At 44.0% G+C, this 22,068-nt stretch overlaps 1 protein-coding gene across 1 annotated transcript in view; it reads right to left on the bottom strand.

Moving 5' to 3' along the window:
• Positions 1-22,068, bottom strand: part of NEDD4 (NEDD4 E3 ubiquitin protein ligase) — a 582,598-nt gene that overhangs the window by 342,502 nt on the left and 218,028 nt on the right. Inside the window, exons 6-7 of the mRNA XM_029574322.1 lie at positions 12,608-12,658; positions 10,547-10,608 (exon numbers count right to left, since the gene is read on the bottom strand). Coding sequence (XP_029430182.1) covers positions 10,547-10,608; positions 12,608-12,658 — 113 coding nt within the window. The remainder of the gene's footprint in view (positions 1-10,546; positions 10,609-12,607; positions 12,659-22,068) is intronic.

Here is a 22,068-nt window from a genome sequence, read left to right as displayed (position 1 = left end):
ATACAAAAAACTGATGTCAAGTCAGATGAAATAGCTACATTACCACAAAAGACTGCCTTATTCCCGTACAAACAGCATTGAAAAATCAGTATTTAGTATGAATCTGTGTTTTTGACTATTCACAATAAAAACAAGTTTACTTATTAGCTAACTGCTTTAAAATAAGAGCAACAAGAAAATATGATGCAGATAGAGAAGATGGCAGCATAAATTAATTGTGAAAGCAAATGTTGCTTACCTGTAACGGGTGTTCTCACAGGACAGCAGGATGTTAGAGTCCTCACATATGGGTGACATCACAGGATGCAGCCCTGTACGGAAAACATTTCTGTCAAAGTTTCTATAAAGCTTTGACTGACACTGGCACACTGAGTGCACTGAGCATGCTCAGCCTGCGATTATCCCTGTGACCACAGGTGTCTCCTTCAGTCTCGTCTTATAGCAAAAAGCGCAAGCGAACTAAATACAAGTAAAAATGTATACAGACCCAACTCCGTGGGGTGGCGGGTGGATTTCGTGAGGACTAACATCCTGCTGTCCTGTGAGAACACCTGTTACAGGTAAGCAGGATGGTAGTCCTCATATATGGGTGAGTACCGAGCTGAGGATGCCCGAGAGTGCACCAAATGCACCGAAGACGCGCGAAAGGCGCAATGACAGGGGTGGAATTTGGAACGGAGGGCATCCTGAAATCCTTAACGGGTTGGTGGAAGGATGTTGGGTAGTTAAACCAAAAAGAATAGGAGTAGACGAACTGGCCAAACATGGAGCATGCCGGCTAGTCGTATCTAAGCAATAATGGCTGCAAAGGTATGGAGAGAGCTCCAGGTCGCAGCCTGATAAATATGTACAAGCAGCACCGGCCGAAGGTAAGCTATGGAGGCTGGGACGGACGGAACAGAGTGTGGTTACACATAGTATTGTAGTGAAATGCCTGCTTGTTGGTAGGAAAAAAAAGAGATACAGAGTGTCAATTAGGAGGAATAGGTCTGTTTGCCCACTGGAACTAGCAGCTTGCCTTTTGCCACAGAAGGAAAGAGTTAGGTGGAATTCCTATGGAGTGTAAATGAGGAGGAAGGGAAAGAAATGATTGGGGTTTTATCAGTATTATTGTATTTTAAAATGTTTTTTAGTTTATGTAAAAGTAATGTTTTATTATTTTAATGTTTTGAAAAATGATGTAACATGTATAACGATATGCTCAGTATAAGTATGTTTTGAATGTTGCTACTGCAAATTCTATCAGTGTAAACTACCTTGAAATTAAGTTGAAAGTCGGTAGATAAAGCTGATTAAACAAATAAAATAAATAAATAAAGTGTAGTGCAGTCTAGATAGAATGCAAGTGCACTATTACTGTCCAAGGAGTGGAAAAACCCTCTCACTTTGGTGAGAGAGAGGTGTTGGGAAAGTGGGCAGAGTATATTCTGAATAAGGTGAGATGCAACGTCTACCTTAAGGAGGATATGAAGTTGAAAACGTAAAACCACTCTGTCATGGAGGAACGCAGGGTCGGGTGAGTATGTAACATGATGTGTAACTCACTGACCCTGTTGGTAGAAGTGATGTCTATGAGGGAAAGAGTTCCCCATGCAGACTGTTAAGTGAGAGGAATGGAAAGGCTCGAACGGACAACGTATGAGTCTTGTAAGCACGAATTATAGAAACATAGAAACATAGAAATGACGGCAGAAGAAGACCAATCGGTCCATCCAGTCTGCCCAGCAAGCTTCACACTTCTTTTTTCTCATACTTATCTGTTTCTCTTGGCTCTTAGTAACCTTAGGTTCTATTTCCCTTTCACCCCCACCATTAATGTAGAGAGCAGTGATGGAGCTGCTTCCAAGTGAAATATTAAGTTTGATTAGTTGGGTAAGCGGCAGCATAGCTCTCTGCCGTTGAAGCAGAGAGCAATGCTGGATATGCGTGAAGTATTAGTTTTTCTTCTCCCCTGCCGTTGAAGCAGGGAGCTATGCTGGATATGCATTGAAAGTGAAGTATGCCTTGAAAGTCACATTAACTATCATCAAATATTGAAAAGCCTAATAATTGGTAATTGAATAAGCCTAATAATTGGTAATACCTATAGCCCATGAACCCATCCCTGTTTTTTGGCAGGTTTTTTTTTTTCTTTTTTTAATTTGGAGATGGCAGCCCTCCATCCTTCCGCTCCGTGAAGGTGGAACACCAACCACTGGCCACTGGCATCCCGCTCTGTGAATGCCTCTGTGGCTACTGCCGCTCCATGCAGTGTTTTGCTGCCTCCTCTTTATACGCGTCCTCTAGACCTGATGGATCCACAGTGTTTATCCCACGCCCCTTTGAAGTCCTTCACAGTTTTGGACTTCACCACTTCCTCCGGAAGGGCATTCCAGGTATCCACCACTCTCTCCGTGAAGAAATACTTCCTGTCATTGGTTCTTAGTCTTCCTCCTTGGAGCCTCAGCTCGTGACCTCTGGTTCTGCTGATTTTTTTCTGACAGAAAAGGTTTGTCGTTGTCTTTGGATCGTTAAAGTTTTTCAAGTATCTGAAAGTCTGAATCATATCACCCCTGCTCCTCCTTTCCTCCAGGGTGTACATATTTAGATTCTTCAATCTCTCCTCGTATGACATCCGATGAAGACCCTCCACCTTTCTGGTTTACATGTCCTATGAATTACATGTCCTATTCCGTGACTAGTGAAAACAGAGGTGGCTTGAACAGTGGATAATCCATGGTAAGCTGACTCAGAAGGGATTGACCCTTAAACAGGTATCCCCACTCCCAAGTAGTACGCCAATTGGAACCGAGGTATACCCATGTGAAGGATGTCTGGGGAGCAGAATCCGAGAGAATAAGAAAAAAGAGTGGTGTAGAAAAAAGAAAAAGGGTAAAACCCTTTTGTAAGCATCATGTGGTAAATCATGCTATTTTGAATGGTAGGATTTGAGTGTGGAAGGGTTTTTGTGATGCTACCAGTACCTGAGAACATCAGTGAGTCTATGATATGAGACTGACTTGGGAGAAGGCGAATTGGTTACTGGTGTGATAGACCGAGAAGTATGGGAGCATACTGGTCTCGGCCAAGACGTGGGTCTGAGGAACAGTGAACCCCGTCCCGTTTCAGCATTAGAAGAGTGCTGGCTATAAGAGGCAGCGGAAGAGACACATATAATAGGGCCTTGATGGAACAAAGGCGCCTATGGGAACGCACTGGAAACATGTGTAGGGAGGAGAATCCGTGCACCATATGGTTCGATGTGGACGCAGAGGGCAAGTTAGGTTGACCTCGGCACTAGAAGATTTCTCTCACTACACATGTAGTCCGAGACCATTCAAGAGGATGGAAACCTATATGAAGAAGGTCTGTTAGTGCATTCAGTAAGTCTGTCAGATAAGTGGCCCGAGGATGCATGGAGCGAGCAAGGGCCAAGGGTAGAGCTACGGAGCTTCCTAGCAGAGCAGCTAAGAGGTTATACATGCTTGTGTGTTGGAAAAGCACATTGTCCCTATGCTGTCTGTCTGTATGCACAAAAATTTGTTGCAGAGGCAGTATTGGAAAGCATAAGGGCACAACTCATGGCTACAAGCTCCAGGAAGTTCATGTGAAACTGTGCCTGGAGCGGAATAGACGCATAGTGGGGCGGATTTTCAGCGCCCTGCTCGCCTAAATCCGCCCAAAACCGGGCGGATTTAGGCGAGCAGGGCCCTGCGCGCCGGTAAGCCTATTTTACATAGGCCTACCGGCGCGCGCAGACCCCGGGACTCGCGTACGTCCCGGGGTTTTCGGAGGGGGGCGTGTCGGGGGCGTGTCGGGGGGCGGGCCCGGTCGACGCGGCGTTTCGGGGGCGTGTCGGCCGCGTTTTGGGGGCGGGTACGGGGCGTGGCTACGGCCCGGGGGCATGGCCGCGCCCTCCGTACCCGCCCCCAGGTCGCGGCCCGGCGCGCAGCAGGCCCGCTGGCGCGCGGGGATTTACGTCTCCCTCCGGGAGGCGTAAATCCCCCGACAACGGTAAGGGGGGGGGTGTAGACAGGGCCGGGTGGGTGGGTTAGGTAGGGGAAGGGAGGGTAAGGTGAGGGGAGGGCAAAGGAAAGTTCCCTCCGAGGCCGCTCCGATTTCGGAGCGGCCTTGGAGGGAACGGGGGGAGGCAGCGCGGCTCGGCGCGCGCAGGCTATACAAAATCGATAGCCTTGCGCGCGTCGATCCAGGATTTTAGTGGATACGCGCGGCTCCGCGCGTATCTACTAAAATCCAGCGTACTTTTGCTTGAGTCTGATGCGCAAGCAAAAGTAGGCTGATCGCGCTTCTTTTAAAATCTACCCCATTGGGTTGAGAAGATGTTAGGTCAAACTTTACAACCCTGAGTAAGTGCGAGCATTAGCAGGAGCAGACTAGGGTTTGGTTCTAGATCTGCAATATGGATGACGGACGAAAGCGGTTGAACAGCTTGGACCCACTGATAATAAAATTTCACTGAACCGAACCCATAGCAATTTTGGATATATGAAGAAAGTGCCTAGTGAAAAAACCCCATGGCCCGACAATGAAAGAATTGAGGGGCTGAAGTTATGGAATATGCGCGCAGGGACATATAGGAATTTGTTAGAATGTCTGCAAGGTTGCTGGACAGGAAGGTCGTTGTGACTGTGGTGTCCAGAAGTGTTCTATAAGGGATTTATGGCAGTGACAGCAATCCCAGGTAGTAGATTTATAGTGAGTCATGAAGAAGTTAGAGCTCCTTGCTTGGATTGACTGTGGTTATGCAGCTGTCCGTGCAAGGAAAAGCGTGAATGATATTGTACTCCGTAGAGAAACAGCAGTCACCGATAGTGATTTAATGAAATACCCCAGTTGCCGGAGCTGGTGCAACCGGCAGAGCTTGGGATTGTAATATTGTTGACTCACCATGAAGCGCAAAGAAAGATTAGAGGCAATCTACTTACTGCGATATGGAAGCATGGTGACGAGAGATACCATTTTACCTGTGCCTTCTGAAGAAAGTTGGTATTTCTGAGGTCCAGGATGGGCAGAGAGTAACTACTTTCTGTTGAAAGAAAGAATAGTGAAATTAAAACTCCTCAACCCCCCCTCCCTCCTGCGCTTTGTAGGAGGGGGAGTGTACCATGAATCTTGGTACAGAGTGGGGTGGCCGCTCTGACATCCGGCAAGTTGAGAGACCCGGAGGTGTCCAACTGGCGGGGCTCATGTAAACTGGATATCATGTAACCTCCCAAGGGAGCGTGAGCGGTAAAGTCTTACCCGCATTTCTGTGTGCTGTACAAGAAAACGTTGAGACCTGTCGCCAGGTTTCGAGGTGGACTTGCACTTGAGGCAGTATTTGCTGGATCTCATGTTTAGCAGATCAGCGAATCCATCTGGAACTTCGGTCCTGAATTAGGAACCAGAAGCCAGAGTATTAATCAGTACAGGGTCCCGTTGCTGACAAACGGAAGATGTCCTGATGCAATCCCAAATAAATGGTAGAGAGGTTCTCTTGGTATGGTGTCTGACATAGTTGGCAATAGTGATATGGGATACTAATACGGTTCTTGGAAGACAGGCGACCTAAAACCTTTCGAACCATGTGGCCCAAATTAGAGAACAGATCTCAATGGGAATGCCGCTGAAGCGGGATTAGACTAATTACCATCCGACATGGATCGCCGAAGGACGAGCGGTGAAGATTGATGGCTCCGTGGATTTCAGGAGTCATCGAGGGGTAGCCTGTCGGACGTAACGTCCGTCTCAACTCTGAAACCTGGTATGGTAGCGCAGGTATAGAAGAGACAAGCTAAGCGTGGCTGGCGCTACCACAGTAATTTGTGGAGGGCCACAATCTCGCACAGATGTCGGTGGGGCACGCCTCGGGTACAGGGGAGCCATTATGACTCGTGAACCTGGCCTTCGTTGCAGCGGCTCAATGTGTCGTGACGCGAGTCCAGAATTCTTTGGAACTCGTTCTGGTGTTTCTGGAGCACCAAGGTCTGCCAGCACTGTGCAGAACAGTGGCGATAGCAGTGGTGATGTTGCTCGGCCCGGGCATTCTCCATCACCGAGAAGGATAGCACCGATGTACTGGATGGCGTCAGTGGCGGACGGTCACCGTGCCGGTGACAATGAGTGCCACGGTGCTCGGCCCGGTCTTTCCCCAGCGCCGAGGTGAATGACCTCGCTGTCTTGGATGGCGAATGTTGACAGACTGTCAGCATGCCTGCACTGCTCCTGGCACTATGTAGTGTTGTAAGCTAATATGAGGCTTTAATAAGAACCCAAAGCATGGAGCACTGTGTTTAGGCGAGGGCATTATGTGAAGGTGCTATGTTGGTATTGACAGCGCTGATGGCGGCCGAAACGGCCTCGAGGGCATCATCAAATGAAAAATGTCGATGAACCAGGCAAAGCAAGGATAACAGTGACGAAAGAACTGATGGCATCGGCATAGTTATCTATGGAAACGATGTGGCATCGAGAATCGAAAAACATCGTTGGCATCAGAAAAAATGATGCCAGCATCGACTGAGTCAATGACCGCATCGATAAGAACAAAGACATCGATGGAAACGACATGGGCTTCGACAGCATCGATGTATGGAGGCGGGCGCCGATGGCATCGGTGGCATGGCCACGGGCTTCTATGGCATCGATGGGATTGACTTGGGCACCAATGGCGTCGATGCCACATATGGCATCGACCCGGGCATCTATGGCACCGACGATGGCATCGATGGAAGTGTCCTGGGCATCGATGACATCGATAAAATAAATGATAGCATCGATGGAAATGACTTTTGGCATTGATGGAAGTGCCCTGGGCGATGATGGCATCGACGACACAAGGGTGTGCATCGATGGCATCCATCTGAGCAATGATGGCATCGATGAAACCCAGGGAAAAATCAGTGCTATGGAAGAAAAACATGGATGGCACTGATAGAATCGATGCAGGGAACGATGGCATCAATGTACCGCAGGGGAGCGTTACTGATGGCATCGAAGAATGCAGGACGGTCTGGAAGGGGGTACGACGGTAGCAATGGGGGCATTGACTGCGTGAGGATAGAGAGGAAATCGAAGGACCTGGATTCGACAGAGGCCCTGGCGGCAACGGAAACCATGGAAGTCCCTGTCCCACTAGCACTAATAACCAGGCAGAGTGTCACAGAGTGACACTCGCAGGCTATGAGTGGCTAACTATGAAAACATAGGGAGAGGGAAGGTCACAGTTGGCAGGCCAGGGAGGAGACAGGAACCAACCGAAAGACAGGGCATAGTACTCACCGAGCGTCGAATAAATGTACACGAAGGGAGACCCGTGCAGGGAAAAAGTGTTTGTGAAGTAAAAGTTTTAAGTGTTTCCGTGCAGAAAAAGTTTTAGAATTTCTCAGAGAGCTCCTAACTGCTATGCTTACTGCAGAGCGGGAAAAAGAAGACTGACGGAGACACCTGTGGTCACAGGGATAACTGCAGGCTGAGCATGCTCAGTGCACTCAGTGTGCCAGTGTCAGTCAAAGCTTTAGAAAAGTTTTCCATACAGGGCTCCATCCTGTAATGTCACCCATATGTGAGGACTACCATCCTGCTTGTCCTGTGAGAATGGCAAATTATAAAGAAAAATCCCACCTGATGAATGCATTGATTTTTTTCTCTTTATAACTACCAAATGTTCAATCATACTAATCAGAATATATTTCCACAGGGCAAGCTGCATAGGCAGCATTCATGGCCACTGAGGAACAGTAGGTCATTGAACATAACCACCACTTAGTGGTTAGATTTAGGGTTCAAGCTGCAGTCTTGGCTTTTTTTTTTGGTCCTCGTGGCTATATCAAAAAGGAAGCGGTGCTTGATAATGCTGCACTTTACCTCCTCCTGGCAATACACCTCAGGCTGTGGGCCTGAAACAGTGCTTCCAGTGGCGGGGCTACCACGGTCAAATGGCCTCCTCACCAAGGCTGCTGTCCGATTCAGGCAGGTAAGATGCCAGCTGCTTACACTAACCGTCGTCTTGGCCTTAGGCTTTTCCACTCTTAATTTTTTTTTTTTTATAGAACTGAAAAGTCCTTTAGAGGGGCTGCCAAGGCAGCAGTAAAAGCAAAACAAGATGTAATGAGGCCAAAGAATTGGCCCAAATCTAAATTTTTAAAGAGACATTAGGAACACATCTGCACAGTAAATTGGATGAAGAGATTGAGGGACCCTCAAGGTAGCGTGAACAAACTCCTGTGCAAGTTCAGCAAGACTTTTACTGAGTTTAGAGAGCTGGGTCCATCAGATGATGTCACCCATTCGTTATGGCTGATTCATGCTTGCTTGTCGATAGAGAAATGTCCGTTTTGCAGGTTTCCTTTTTTTTTTTTTTTTTTTTTTTTAAATTGGAAGTGTGATTTCAAATATGGAAAGTAAACAATAAAACAACCCTAGAAACCAACCAGAAAAGGTTCTAGAAGGGTGAGATCTGGGTTTTATCCTAAAAGAATAGACCTTGCAGCACTAATAGGATAAATCTTGAACCAAGATAAGAGGAAGCATCAGAGCAATAGTGTTTAGGAAAGTATAGACTGAAGACCAAATTTCAACCTTGCAAATTGCTTCTAAGGACATTGACCTTAGATTGGCAACTTATGTCGCCATTGCATAAACAGCCTGAGAAGTAACAATTAGAAATGCAAGATGCTAGCCAACAGAACTGGTTATCGTCCCACTGGAAACTCCAGGTCTACTGGTGCTAAAACAAATCAAAAGCAAAGTGACTAAAAGTTTTAGGACTCTCTAGATATTTACTTTATTTATTTAAAAAATGATTATATAGCTTTTGCTATCCTGTGTGGATAAGTCATAGACTTCTTGCAATCCAATATATAAGTATGAGGGTGAGAGAAAAATACTGAAAGATCAACTAAGTTGGAAGTCTGACATTTCCTTCGGAAGGAATTTAGGGAGATGTGAAACACTACCCTGTTATAATACAATTTTGTAGAAAGTGGGTAAAGTCAGTAGAGCCTAGCTCTCACTGATTCTGTGGGCTGTGTAATTCAACCTTCCAGGTCTGGTTGGAATCGACCCACTATGGATTCCTAGACTGGGTCTTCCCCCTTCATGAAACCTGTCCTCAAGATGTTTTTTGCAACAATTGTGACAACTTGGAGGCAGTCCTCTATATTTACACAGGAAAAGGTCAAATAGGAAAATCAACAGAATTGCATTGGTGGCTCTCTCAAAGCATTCCCTAAGCTTCTGTATGCATCAGGGTTGGCTACAACAATTTTGACCAGCATTCTGAGTGAACCTCTCACATCTCTCCAGCTTTTCCCCTCGTCATTTGTTATGTCTGCACTGTAGCCGGTACACCCTCCGTAGAGGACAGTGCAAGCTGCATTGAGGCTTGTATCAGTAAGCTAGTCCCTAATCTTGTGCCGAGATGTCAAAAACAGCTGAGAACTGTTTTGAGAGGACCTGACAACCAGCAAAACTCTGCACAGCTCTTTGGATCTTTCTGAGCTTATCTGGATCAGTGAAGTCAGTCTACAGTCTCTCCTACTAGGATCCTACTGTTCAAGGTGACTTCTTTGAGCACATATTTCAGCTGGAGACATTGTGTCCTTTCCCACAGCATCAGTAGCACTCTTAATAATGACCAGAGATGGACATCTTATAGAAGTATCAGAATCATCTCTTGTAGCTGACATTTTTGGACAGAAGATAACTGAAGTAAAACAAAAAAACAAAACACACATTTCTTCAAAAAGACACAACCAAATCAATAAGAAAATCCCAAGTGGACTATGGGCCCAGCTCAACCAAGTAGAGATCATGTAGTGATCAACATGAAGTAGCCAACAGAAGAATGGCAAAAAGAAATTGAAACTGCAAAAAGTCCTAAAATGTCTAAGTAGGTATACTAAGGAGAAACAACAAAAACTGAGAAAACTGCAAAATTTCACATTATCAATGTAGGACGTACTATAAAAGAAACATTTGGTGATATACTCCTCCTCAGTTAGACAAAATAAAAATTCAGTGGCAGTTAGTTTAGTTCTGCATGGATCCCTCATGTGAATGCTCAGAGCCTTTTTTCCAAAAGCTTTTCAGATGTTCCTCAGACAAAATACTTGACAAAAGTAATGAGACCTATATAGGCAAGTCCACTGAGCATACTTGTCATCTGATTAAGAAGGAAATGGCTCTCTTTAGAGCTGCCTCCATTTTCCACATTCAAAAAGTGTCGCTGTAATAGTAATGCTCTGCTCAGCTCCATACTCAGGGGTTATAAACACTATCTGGCACCACACTCAGTATAACAATGGAAAAGGAGCTTACGCAGGGAAGATCTCTTGCCTAGATCTGCAAAGCACCAACCACCAGACTATTGAGCTGGTTATGAATCTGCATTTTTTTAAATGATGACATGAAATATAAAATACTTTCAGTTTTATTTAGTTAACAGGTTTTGTTAAACAATATTGATTTTAAGGACTAGTTTTGAAAATAAATCTGAGAAATACAATCCAACATTCTTCTAAAAAAATCTTTATAATAAGATACATTACATTAGACCTTTTTTTACCTTCTTGGATGAAGAACAAAATCCTTAAATGTGTATGGTCTTTCCATTCTTGGGTTTTCTGTCTGGAATGAAAATATTTGTCAAGAGAAATATTGCAACTATCATCAAAAAACCTTCTCAAAAAAATCTTGCAATATGCAAGCAAATAATTATAACATTTCCTATAGTTAACTAAGCTTTAATACAATATTCAGTAACATAAAATTGTGTTGTATAGTCTTAAAGTATCAAACATGTAATCTATTAATGATTAACCTATTGCCTGAGTTGCAGCTCATTCTTTACGTTTCTCTAGTCTATTATTGACCATACCTTCAGTAAAACTATATTCTTTATGTGCCACAAGAAAGATGACTTTCTATTATGGGTCTTAAGGTATGGATTGCAGTACCAGTGGAAATCCACAGTGAGTCTGAGTTATTTACATTTTCATAAATTGGTAAACTTTTTTAGACAGGTTTTTAATTACATTTGTGTGCAATAGCTTTGGTTTACTAATTACATTTTATCTGTATGTTTTATCTTATATAAATGATTTCCTGTGAATGTTTGTTCTCCATACTGATTATTATTAGATTTGTGGATTATAAAACCTGTAAATAGAACAGAACCTTTACTGTATTATCCTGACTGAAATTTTGGGCTGCCAAGTCCCAGTTCAACCTGTTAAGATTACCTGATTCAGAGACTACATGTATTCAAAATACTTTAGGTCAGTCCTCAAGTGCCATCCTGTCAATCTGGTTTTCAGGATATCTTCCATGGATATTCATGAGAAATACTTGTATGCATTGCCTTCACTGTACACAAGTATAATTTCTGCATATTACCTATGGATATCTTCAAAACAAGGGTAGATAATGTAGGCCTTGAGAACTGAATTGAGAACCACTGTGTTAAATGAATTGTACTTGAATTTTAATTTGAACCCCGAATCTTTTTGATGGAGGGGAAGTGTTTGTTTTGGGTTTTTTTTAAATTAAGGGAGTTAAAGAAAATTAGAGGTTGGGTGAGGACTGAGATATTTAGGACAATAGAACAAGCTTTGATTATGCCAATATTTGATTATTGTACTGGGGCCTTGTTAGGGGTAACCATAAGGAATATGCATTGGCTGTCCAAAAAGAACCAATGCTAAACTACTTAAGAACATAAGAACATAAAAAATTGCCATGCTGGTCAGACCAAGGGTCCATCAAGCCCAGCATCCTATTTCCAACAGAGGCCAAACCAGGCCACATCAACCTGGCAATTACCCAAACACTAAGAAGATCCTATGCTACTGACGCAATTAACAGCAGTGGCTATTCCCTAAGTAAACTTGATTAATAGCCGTTAATGGACTTCTCCTCCAAGAACTTATCCAAACCTTTTTTGAACCCAGCTACACTAACTACATCCTCTGGCAACAAATTCCAGAGCTTTATTGTGCGCCGAGTGAAAAAGAATTTTCTCCGATTAGTCTTAAATGTGCTACTTGCTAACTTCATGGAATGCCCCCTAGTCCTTCTATTATTCGAAAGTGTAAATAACCGAGTCACATCTACTCATTCAAGACCTCTCATGAATTGCACTGGTTACCTATTAGAGAAAGGATTATGTTCAAGGTTATGACCTTGATGTATAAGGCTAATTAAGCTAAGGGTGCAAGTTATTTAATGAATCAAGTGGAGAGGCATATATCAAGACGAAATCTACACTCAGCTGAATAACCTTTAGAAAGGAAGGGTTATGAGAGAGAAGGTTTTTGGTATATGGCCTGGTGATCTGGAATTCAGCACTGCTGGATGTTAGATTAGAGGCTAATTATCTAAGCTTTTAGAAAGAAAATGAAGACTTGGCTGTTTCAAAAAACAATAAAGGTGAAGCCTAGTTCCTGTTAAGATTTAAAAAAATGTCTGTGTTGTTTTTATTGTATTTTAAACTTGTATGATGTAAACCACCTTCATCAGCTTGCTGTATGTGCGGTATAGAAAAATCGAGAAATAAATAAAATAAAATAAATAGGGCACTAAGTTAGACTCTCTTGGGCCTGAAGATACAATCCAAGTTAATACATACTGGTAATTGATGAAGAGGAACATCCACTTGACCAAGAAAATCATCTCTTGTCTGTGAGAAAATAAATAAGATAGATGATTGTATATGTAAGGTTTAATATGGCTCAGTTTTTAAGTTTCACATCAAGATTAAGGAAAACAATTGAATTTTTTGTCCTTCAAAATTAAAAAATCTTAACTATAAATACTTTATTCTTATAAAAGTGTTGCATGAGAAAATTGAATAAGAACATAAGAAATTGCCTCCTGTTAGTTTCAGGGCATGGGCCCCGTTCCTAGTAATATTTGGTAGCGTAAATAACTTCTCCCTATTAATTTGTTCCATAGCACACAGAATTTTATAGATCTCTATCATATCCCCTTTAACTCATCTGTTCTCCAAGCTGAAGAGCCCTAACCTGTTTAAATGTTCTTCTTAAGGGAGCTGATCCATCCTCCTGATCAGTTTTTTTTTTTGCCCTTCTCTGTACTTTTTCTAGTTCTGCTACGTGCACTTCGATCATGCCTTCCAAAGCAAGGACTTCTACACTGCAGCAGATCACCCTGAAGGTAGCTTCTACCACCACCTCCTATCAAGTTTCATGCACTGCTGCCCTCATCCCCCAGAGCTGGAATGAGATCTTCTGACCCCCTGGTGACGTCGCAGGAAGCAATGGTGAAAAGGCGCAGGTGAATGCAAGAGATGTGCATGTATTTTGTTGTATGTATAGAAGGCACAACAAACGAGTGTTCCTTTGTGGATATCTGTGTGCTGTGAATCAGCACCTTTTTTTACCCTACATAGATTTGATCCTGTCCTGTTACCATTCGGAAAATTTCTTCTTCATCCTCGTTGTAATAGGTGGGGGCAGAAATCGTAACTTTATCAGGAATCAAAAGTACAGTGGAAAAACTTCCTTGGAGAGTCCCAACTACCATGCAACATCTCTTCCTACTTCCCAGGTACTACACACAGATCCCCCTCAGTTTCATTGTCCATATTATTAATAAATAATCAATATTAAAATATACATCTATAATCTTTGACCTGTTAAAATAACTACTGCTTGATTGTTTTTGCATTACAAAGATTCAGTTGATGATACCAGTACCAGTTTACTTAACCAGGTCTTTTCTAAACCTAGGACTTCATGGAGTGTAGGTTTGTTAGTTAACTTTAAACACTCTTGATTTGTCTATAATGAACTTCAATATACCATCCTCGTATGAAATGTTGCTCCTCTCTTCGAGATTACTCAATACCTGTTTAGTTTACTGCCTTCTTGTATTCTCGCTCATAACTCATTGACAGTTGTTGAACAACTGATGAATGCTATTGTTGACCTAAGCAATACTTTGTATTTGATTTTAATTTACATCTGGATCAACGCCCTCTGTCTTCAACATGTGAAGCCTTCTTGGATGCCATGGAAACTCTGGGATGGGAGCAGTTTGTCCAGGGTCCCACACATAAACTAAGACACACCTTAGATATGGTGTTTTCAAACCCTGTTTTTACTACACACAGATCCCCCTCAGTTTCTACCGACCAAATTCCCTGGTTAGACCATTTTTGACGACTATATCTTTTCTGATTCTCAGAGATGTGACACAGCCTTGTATGTCAAGCCTCCATTTTAAAGCTTGGGCATATCAAACTCGAACTTCAAGCTCACTTTGTGCCTGTCCTCTCTAATCTAAACCCGTCTGATGTTATCTCAGCCACTGGATGCTTGGAATTCAGCTTTACTGTCTGCTGACGACACATTAACCCCTCTGAGATACTTTTACCCTTGTCACCCTAAAAGTACACTTTGATTTACCCCTATTTTAGATGAGACAACATATAAAATGAGGGATTTGGAGTGACGTTGGCACAAGACAGTGCAAATTTTCTTGAGGACTATAAATTAGAGTTAACCAAATACAGAAGTCTGGTTGACAAAGCTAAGAAAGTTTATAATTCTGCAAGGATTCATGTTGCTGAAAATAACCCTTGCAAACTATTTCATATACTAAAGTAACTTACCAAGGGTAATAATGAGTTAGCTAGAGTACAGTATCCAACTGTTAACACAAAGTGCTGTGAGGAATTTGTAAAGTACTTTACAGATATGGTAACCAGGGGCTGCATCAGGGGCTTCCAATTGAAACAACAAAGAGTATGGTGTCCAATACACAAGGTTGTTCCTGACTATTGAGTAACTTGTATAGGAATAAGTTAAAGCATCGGGTGAATTTAAAACCTTGTGTTTTGGGCACCGTACTCTTTGTTTCACTTGGAAGCCCCTGATGCAGTCCCGCTATTGGGCGAAACTCGGCATGAGCTGGGCATATATTAAGGGCATATTTTAACCTTATTATCATTGGATTGGTTATTTAATAAAAGAGTCCTTATACCTAAGGAGATCGGTCTCTTTCCATTTGCCTCCTGGCTCTTCTTGACCATCTACTGTCTCGTTTCCTTGGTCATGTTTTCCAGGTTCCATACCCATGTCCAAGAAGATTGAGGACAGTGCGTATTAGTCTGCTTCCACCATACAAAGCAGAGGTGAGCCAGCTGATTGTGGCTTGAAGAAGCGACTTGTATTTACTGAACTAGGAGGGAGAGGAGGGGCTCGAGGATCACCAGGGATAGGGAGTTAGACTTAGGGGCTTTAGGATCATTGAGAGGATGGGGGATCAGGATGGAGGATCAGGGTCACCAGGGCAGAAAGGAGTTGGGAGTTAGTCTCATTCTATCTGACCTTCTCCTCCTTACCCCAGTGTGCAATATAGGTGGAAGAGCAAGTTTGCTTACAGTAAACTGTGTTTTCCATAGATAGCAGATGAATTAGCCATGCTGTATGGGTACGTCTTCCGTGCCACTAGGTGGCGGAGCTCTCTAAGTCTAGTAAAAAGTCTTTTAGCTAGGTGCTCCCTCCCTCCTGTATCCTGACAGGATTACCTCAGGCTCCTCAGTCAGTATCAAAGCAAGGTAGGTATGCTAGAACTGTCCAGGGAGGCAGGTGGGTCAGCATGGCTAATTCATCTGCTATCTACAGAAAACACTGTTTACGGTAAGCAAACTTGCTCTTTTCATGTAGAAAAGCAGCTGAATTAGGCATGCTGTATGGGAGTCCCCAGCTGACATATTGAGCAATCAATATCTGTGAAGTGCTATGTACTTCCCCCCTTTTTTTTTTTTTTTTTGCTCAATACGATAAAAAAGGCAGACAGTTCCCATGAAGGCTGTATTTGCGTGGAATCAGTGCTCTTCTGTAGGATAGTCCGTCTCAAAAGGGCATCATCAGCCATTTGTTTGTCTAAACAATGGCGGGATGTGGAGTGTGTAGCGATGACAACGTCCCCGCTTGACATATGCACGAGAGGTACGTGATGGAGATAGGCAATCAACGCTGTCGCTGCACGCACCTGATATGTCGACGATAGTGCTTGCGACCTTGTCTTATAACAAAACTGGATAGAGGTGAATATCCATGTGGATAAAGTGTTTTTCGTTATTGGGCGTGCTTGTGCGTTTGGAGTGAATAAAAGAAGTAGTAGTGATGGTCGATTTGGTGAAGAAGTGCACTGCTTATGGTATTCCAGTGCACATTTACCAGGTAAGGTGCATAACCGTCTCGCATAGTCATTTGCATGAGAGTTAAGAAGCATGTGGTAAGGTGATGTCTTGGTTAATGTGGAAATTGAAATTTGCCATGGGTGGAAATTAAGGGTGAGTGCACAAGGTCACCCTGTCGTGGTGAAATTGAAGATAAGGAGGCTAGTTAACTAATGCTTAGAAGTTATTCTTCTTGCAGGAAAAAACACCCTCCATGCGGCAGCAAAGGTGACAAGTGTCCAAAGGTTCAAAGGGAGAAATTGTGAGCTGTTCGAGAACTGAAGTAACGGCTCACGGTACCGGTGGCTTATGCAGAGGTGGATGTATGTGGAATACCTGCTTCATGAATCTGGAATTAATATGTTCTACATCTAGATGAATGTGAGAAGGTGCTATAGTTCCTAAGGAAGAACGTAGCGAGGAAGTAGCAAGGACGTTGCTATTAAGTCGATGGAGGTACGAGCGAATTGGGTAGATGGCAGGCGAATGGGTCGATACCCGGTGATAAACACCAGGAAGCATAGCGGAACTACTTTCTCTGGTAATTGAGGCCGGTGGATAGTCTTCCTGAGGAGAAGACGACATCCTGAAGGGTAGGTGAAATGTTAAAAACTGTATCCAGCGAGTTTGTTTAATCCCTATGCCCTGAGGTGTAGGGAGGAGTGAAGAAGATGCTGCAGTGATTCCCTTGCCCTGGGTAGTCGCTGCGAGGTGGCGACCAGGGAAATTTTGTTGCGGAGTGAAAACATAATAGGTAACTATAGCATGGTTTTCTTGGCCATGCTGGCGGGGTGAGGAACAGATCCCATTGGGTCACTTTGGATCTCTGGATTGTGCGAGATAGGAGTGGTATTGAAGGGAATGCAGAGAGTGGGGCTTGTGACCAATTGATGACAGAAGCGTCTGGAGCAAGTCAGAGTGGCTCAGGTAAACCGAAGAAAATCTGCAATGTCCTGTTGTGTGTCGGAAAGAGAGAGACTGTAGGGAGACTCTGCCTTATGAGCTACTTTGGATTCAGTGCCCAGTGGCGGGGGTGAAATTTCCCTTGAGTTTGACCTCTCTGGAATTGTAAATTTTGGGAAGAGAAATTGTTTGCAGTGAAATGGATCCCTGATTATCCCACTCCAATATTGGAATTGCTGGTTTGCAGAGGTTCCCTGAACTGAATCCTCCATTTTTGTTTACATATGACATTGTATCCTGATTGTCCATGTGAATCATGGCTATGTTCCATTGTAAGGAATCTTTTAAGTGTCAAAGGGCGTTGATTGTCGCTTTGGGAACCAGAAGGTGTATGTGCAGTGTGTACGTTCGTACGAAGTCCATAGACCTTGTGTCTGTAATTCTTTCAGATGAATTCCCTTCGGGGGATGCATCCCTGGTGAGTATTATTTGATGTTGAAGGGGGTGCAGGGGTTAGCCCGTCGATAGTGTCTACGGGAGTAGTCACCAATTGGAGGTGTCTTTCCATACTGATAGCATAGGAAATCTAAGTGGATGGTGGATGGAAAAAGGAAGCCATTGGTGCTTGAGACCCCATTGAAGGCGGCGTATATGTAAATGCGTATGTAGCTGGCTGCCACCGTATGTGCCAACCCACGTAGGACTTGGCGAGGTGTTACCACGATACTGTGAAGTAGAATGGTAGACAGCATGGAGAGAACTATTGCTCTCGGGTGATGTAGGAAACTTGACTGGAATCATGTCGATGCAGGCATATTTGAAGTGTAAGAGTGAGTGGGCTCCAATTCCGGTTGATCGTAGTCAATCTGGGGGCCTAGATTGTCTAGAAAAGAAACGTCTGCAAAGATTATCTCTTTGTAGTGTTTGATTGGATGTTAGTAGGAGCCCATCGGTTAGGTAGGGAAAAAAATTTTTTTTGTAACCCCCCGATGAAAAAAGGTGCGACCCCGCCCATGCTATGCATATGGTGCAAAACTTGAGTCAGAGGCCAGGCCGAATGGAAGAACTTGTATTGGAAATGATGGTCGTCTGCTTGGAAACAGAGGAACACCAGGAACTGTGTACATCGGAATGTGAGCTTATGCATCTTGTAGATGATCGAGGGGTTAAAGGGGCACTTAGAGAAGATAAGGCCATCGCGGAAAGATTAAATGATTTCTTTGCTTCGGTGTTTACTGAAGAGGATGTTGGGGAGGTACCCGTAAGAACATAAGAACATAAGAAAATGCCATACTGGGTCAGACCAAGGGTCCATCAAGCCCAGCATCCTGTTTCCAACAGTGGCCAATCCAGGCCATAAGAACCTGGCAAGTACCCAAAAAATAAGTCTATTCCATGTTACCATTGCTAATGGCAGTGGCTATTCTCTAAGTGAACTTAATAGCAGGTAATGGACTTCTCCTCCAAGAACTTATCCAATCCTTTTTTTAAACACAGCTATACTAACTGCACTAACCACATCCTCTGGCAACAAATTCCAGAGTTTAATTGAGCATTGAGTAAAAAAGAACTTTCTCCGATTAGTTTTAAATGTGCCCCATGCTAACTTCATGGAGTGTCCCCTAGTCTTTCTACTATCCGAAAGAGTAAATAACCGATTCACATCTACCCGTTTTAGACCTCTCATGATTTTAAACACCTCTATCATATCCCCCCTCAGTCGTCTCTTCTCCAAGCTGAAAAGTCCTAACCTCTTTAGTCTTTCCTCATAGGGGAGCTGTTCCATTCCCCTTATTTTGGTAGCCCTTCTCTGTACCTTCTTGGAGGAGAAGTCCATTACCTGCTATTAAGTTCACTTACAGAATAGCCACTGCCATTAGCAATGCTAACATGGAATAGACTTAGTTTTTGGGTACTTGCCAGGTTCTTATGGCCTGGATTGGCCACTGTTGGAAACAGGATGCTGGGCTTGATGGACCCTTGGTCTGACCCAGTATGGCATTTTCTTATGTTCTTATGCAAGGCGAATGAGCTCATCCAATCTTTGGGGTGAAGAAAGGGAAGAATGGACTTGATAGAAGGCATATGGATTTCTCCTTGTGGAGGTATATGTTGAGATACCCCCAATTTGGGACCTTTGTAAGTCTCCCCAGTTCATGGGAACAAGGAAATAATGGGAAGAAAACCTTTGATAGGATTTCAGGTAGGCAAGTTGTGTATGACCGAGAAGATCATTGACCCGATGTAAACTGGTTCCACGGTGGAAGGTAACTGGACAACCATTCCCCCAGGAAATGATGGTGGCGTATTGATGCCTAAAACCCTGATTGGGTTTTGCAGATTGAAAGTCTGTTTGATGTTGCGGCTGGCCAGGTGGTCCAGTATGCTGGCATGGTGCCAGTTGCTAATAAGACTGCTGTCTTGCTGGTTGAGAAGATGGAGGCATATAACAAGGTATGGCTTAAATGTGGTAAAGGCTGACCCTTGGTAGGGGGCAGAGCTGAAAACTGACCTCGTGATGTAGATGGATGTTGAGGAATGCTAGGAAAGGACCCGTGCATTCTGCCCCTTGAGCATAGTCACAGCATGGTGGACTGATCTCCAAAGCAATTTTCTGGATGACATGTTAAATTCGCCCACTTGACATGAACATAGTCTCAGATGGCGGTAGCCTGTAACCCTGCAAGGCATCTGGATGCCTAGACATTTGCTGAAGTTTTAGAAGAGACCTTAATCCTTCGTAAATGGATCACCAATAGTACCCCAACCCTCCCTCAACGATAAGGTATTGAGGAGGTAAACAGGCGTTAGCAGAGTCTTGTAAACTATCAAAGGGATATTGTGATATAAAACTGGTGGTTTGAATGTGGGCGTTGAGCATCGGATATGAAATGTCGTATTGCCCTCGCGCGCCGGCATGCCTATTTTGCATAGGCCGCCAGCGCGCGTAAAGCCCCGGGACGAGCGTAAGTCCCGGGGCTTTCGAAATGGGGAGGGAGGGGGCGTGTCCGGGGGCGTTCCCGAAACGACGCAGCGTTTCGGGGGCGTGCCGCCGGCCCGGGGGCGTGGTCGAGGCCTCCGGACCACGCCCCCAGGACCGGAGGACGGAGCGGGGCTGCCGGCGACGTGCGCAAAGTTACGCCTGCTGAAAGCAGGCGTAACTTTGCCGACAAAGGTAAGGGGGGTGTTTAGATAGGGCCGGGGGGGGGGGTGGGGTTAGGTAGGGGAAGGGAGGGGAAGGCGAAGAAAAGTTCCCTCCGAGGCCGCTCCAAAATCGGAGCGGCCTCGGAGGGAACAGGCAGGCCAGGCTGGGCTCGGCGCGCGCATCTTATAAAATCTGGTGTACTTTTGTTCACGCCGGTGGCACAAACAAAAGTACCGGTGCGCATATTGTTTTAAAATCCGCCCCTTAGTGTCATACATTCTAACTCTCTGATCTTATTTTTTAGACTTCTGGTATTTGCATATAGACAAGTAAATTGTATATAGATAGATATATATATATATATATATCTACTCATAATCTGCTTATTCTTAGCAGTTGATTCAGGCAATTTTGAAGCATTCATATTTGTCTGCTCTTCATTAAATCCACCAGTCCCATCCCTTCCCAGCCCACCTGGGAACACACCCCTGGAGACATATCCTCTGTGCGAGAGGATACCACATTACTTGAAGAGCTGGTCCAAGCTACAGAATTACTTTCACTCCATTGTCTCCATCCTTGTTCCTCCAAAGCAGAAGAGGAACTGTCAAAGTGGAAGTAGGACTGCTCTTATTTCCACAAAGGTCGCCACTATATACATATGTCTGCTTCAGCTCCTCCAAGTCTGCCATGAGTTCAGACTCATTCTCCCTGCCTCCTAACTGAGCAATAGTCTATAAAAGTAGAACTGAAACAAATCAGCCTAGTTGATTTGTGTTGGCTAAGTTGAAATGTAGCTTTAATTTATTTGGAAAGAGTAAGAAACACAACAGTATCATATTACTTTTTCTAGGTATGGAACAATAAAAAAAAAAAACTTCAGCTCCCAACTTTGGCAGAAAGAGCCTAATGTAGTCTTTCAATTTGTCTTCTGTCAATTTGTTATTGTATATTTTAAGCTGGATGGTTGTTTATAAATTCTGTATAAGAACTCAATAACAATTTCTGAAACACACTCATAGTATGAAATAAACCATTTATTTCCATCATGAAATAAATTACTGAAAATAGTAAAAGGTTATTCAAATGCTACTCATACCAGTCTGTGCATGTTTTGTTTTATACTAAACAGACTTATTCATCAAATAAACTGTATTTTGGCAAAATTGCCTCAGCGATTAAAACAGATTGGGCCAGATTTTTAAAAGGTTACGCGCGCCAGGCCTATTTTAAAAAGGCCCGTTGACGAGCGTAAAGCCCCGGGGCTTGCAAAAAGGTGCTGGGGAGGGGATGGGGACAGAGGCTCCAGGCACAGCGGCCATTTGTTGCTGTGCTTGGGATCGCGCGCCGGCAGTTGGCCGGCGCGTGCAACTTACTTCAGCCCCAGGGCTGAAGAAAGTTTTGCAATAAAAAAAAAGAAGGCATCAAAGGTAGGGAGGAAAGGGCGGGGAGGTAGGGGAAGGGAAGGTGGGGTGGGGGGGTAGGGAACGGGGAAGGCAGCGCGGCTCGGAGCGGGCTTGGTGCACGCAAGGTGCACAATTGTGCACCCCCTTGTGCACGCCGACGCCAGATTTTCTAACATGCACGCACATGTTATAAAATCAGGCGTACATGTGTGCGCGCCGGGTAGCGTGCACACATGTACGCCAGCGCGCTCCTTTTTAAAATCTACCCCATTGCATTTACACTTAAGAGATCCAAAATGCTCAAGTATACTAGTAACTGGATGCAAAGAGTCCAGAGTAAACCAGCTTGCAAAGTAATTTGCATCACTCTCTGATGATCTGAGAACATTGAAAGTTATTGTATGATTTTATATGACTGCATTTTT

The sequence above is a fragment of the Rhinatrema bivittatum genome, chromosome 13 (genome assembly GCF_901001135.1).
Source record: "Rhinatrema bivittatum chromosome 13, aRhiBiv1.1, whole genome shotgun sequence".
NCBI classification, from domain to species: domain Eukaryota; kingdom Metazoa; phylum Chordata; class Amphibia; order Gymnophiona; family Rhinatrematidae; genus Rhinatrema; species Rhinatrema bivittatum.
The sequence above is the reverse complement of the archived record's forward strand: the minus strand, read 5'-3'. Positions and strand labels throughout refer to the sequence as shown.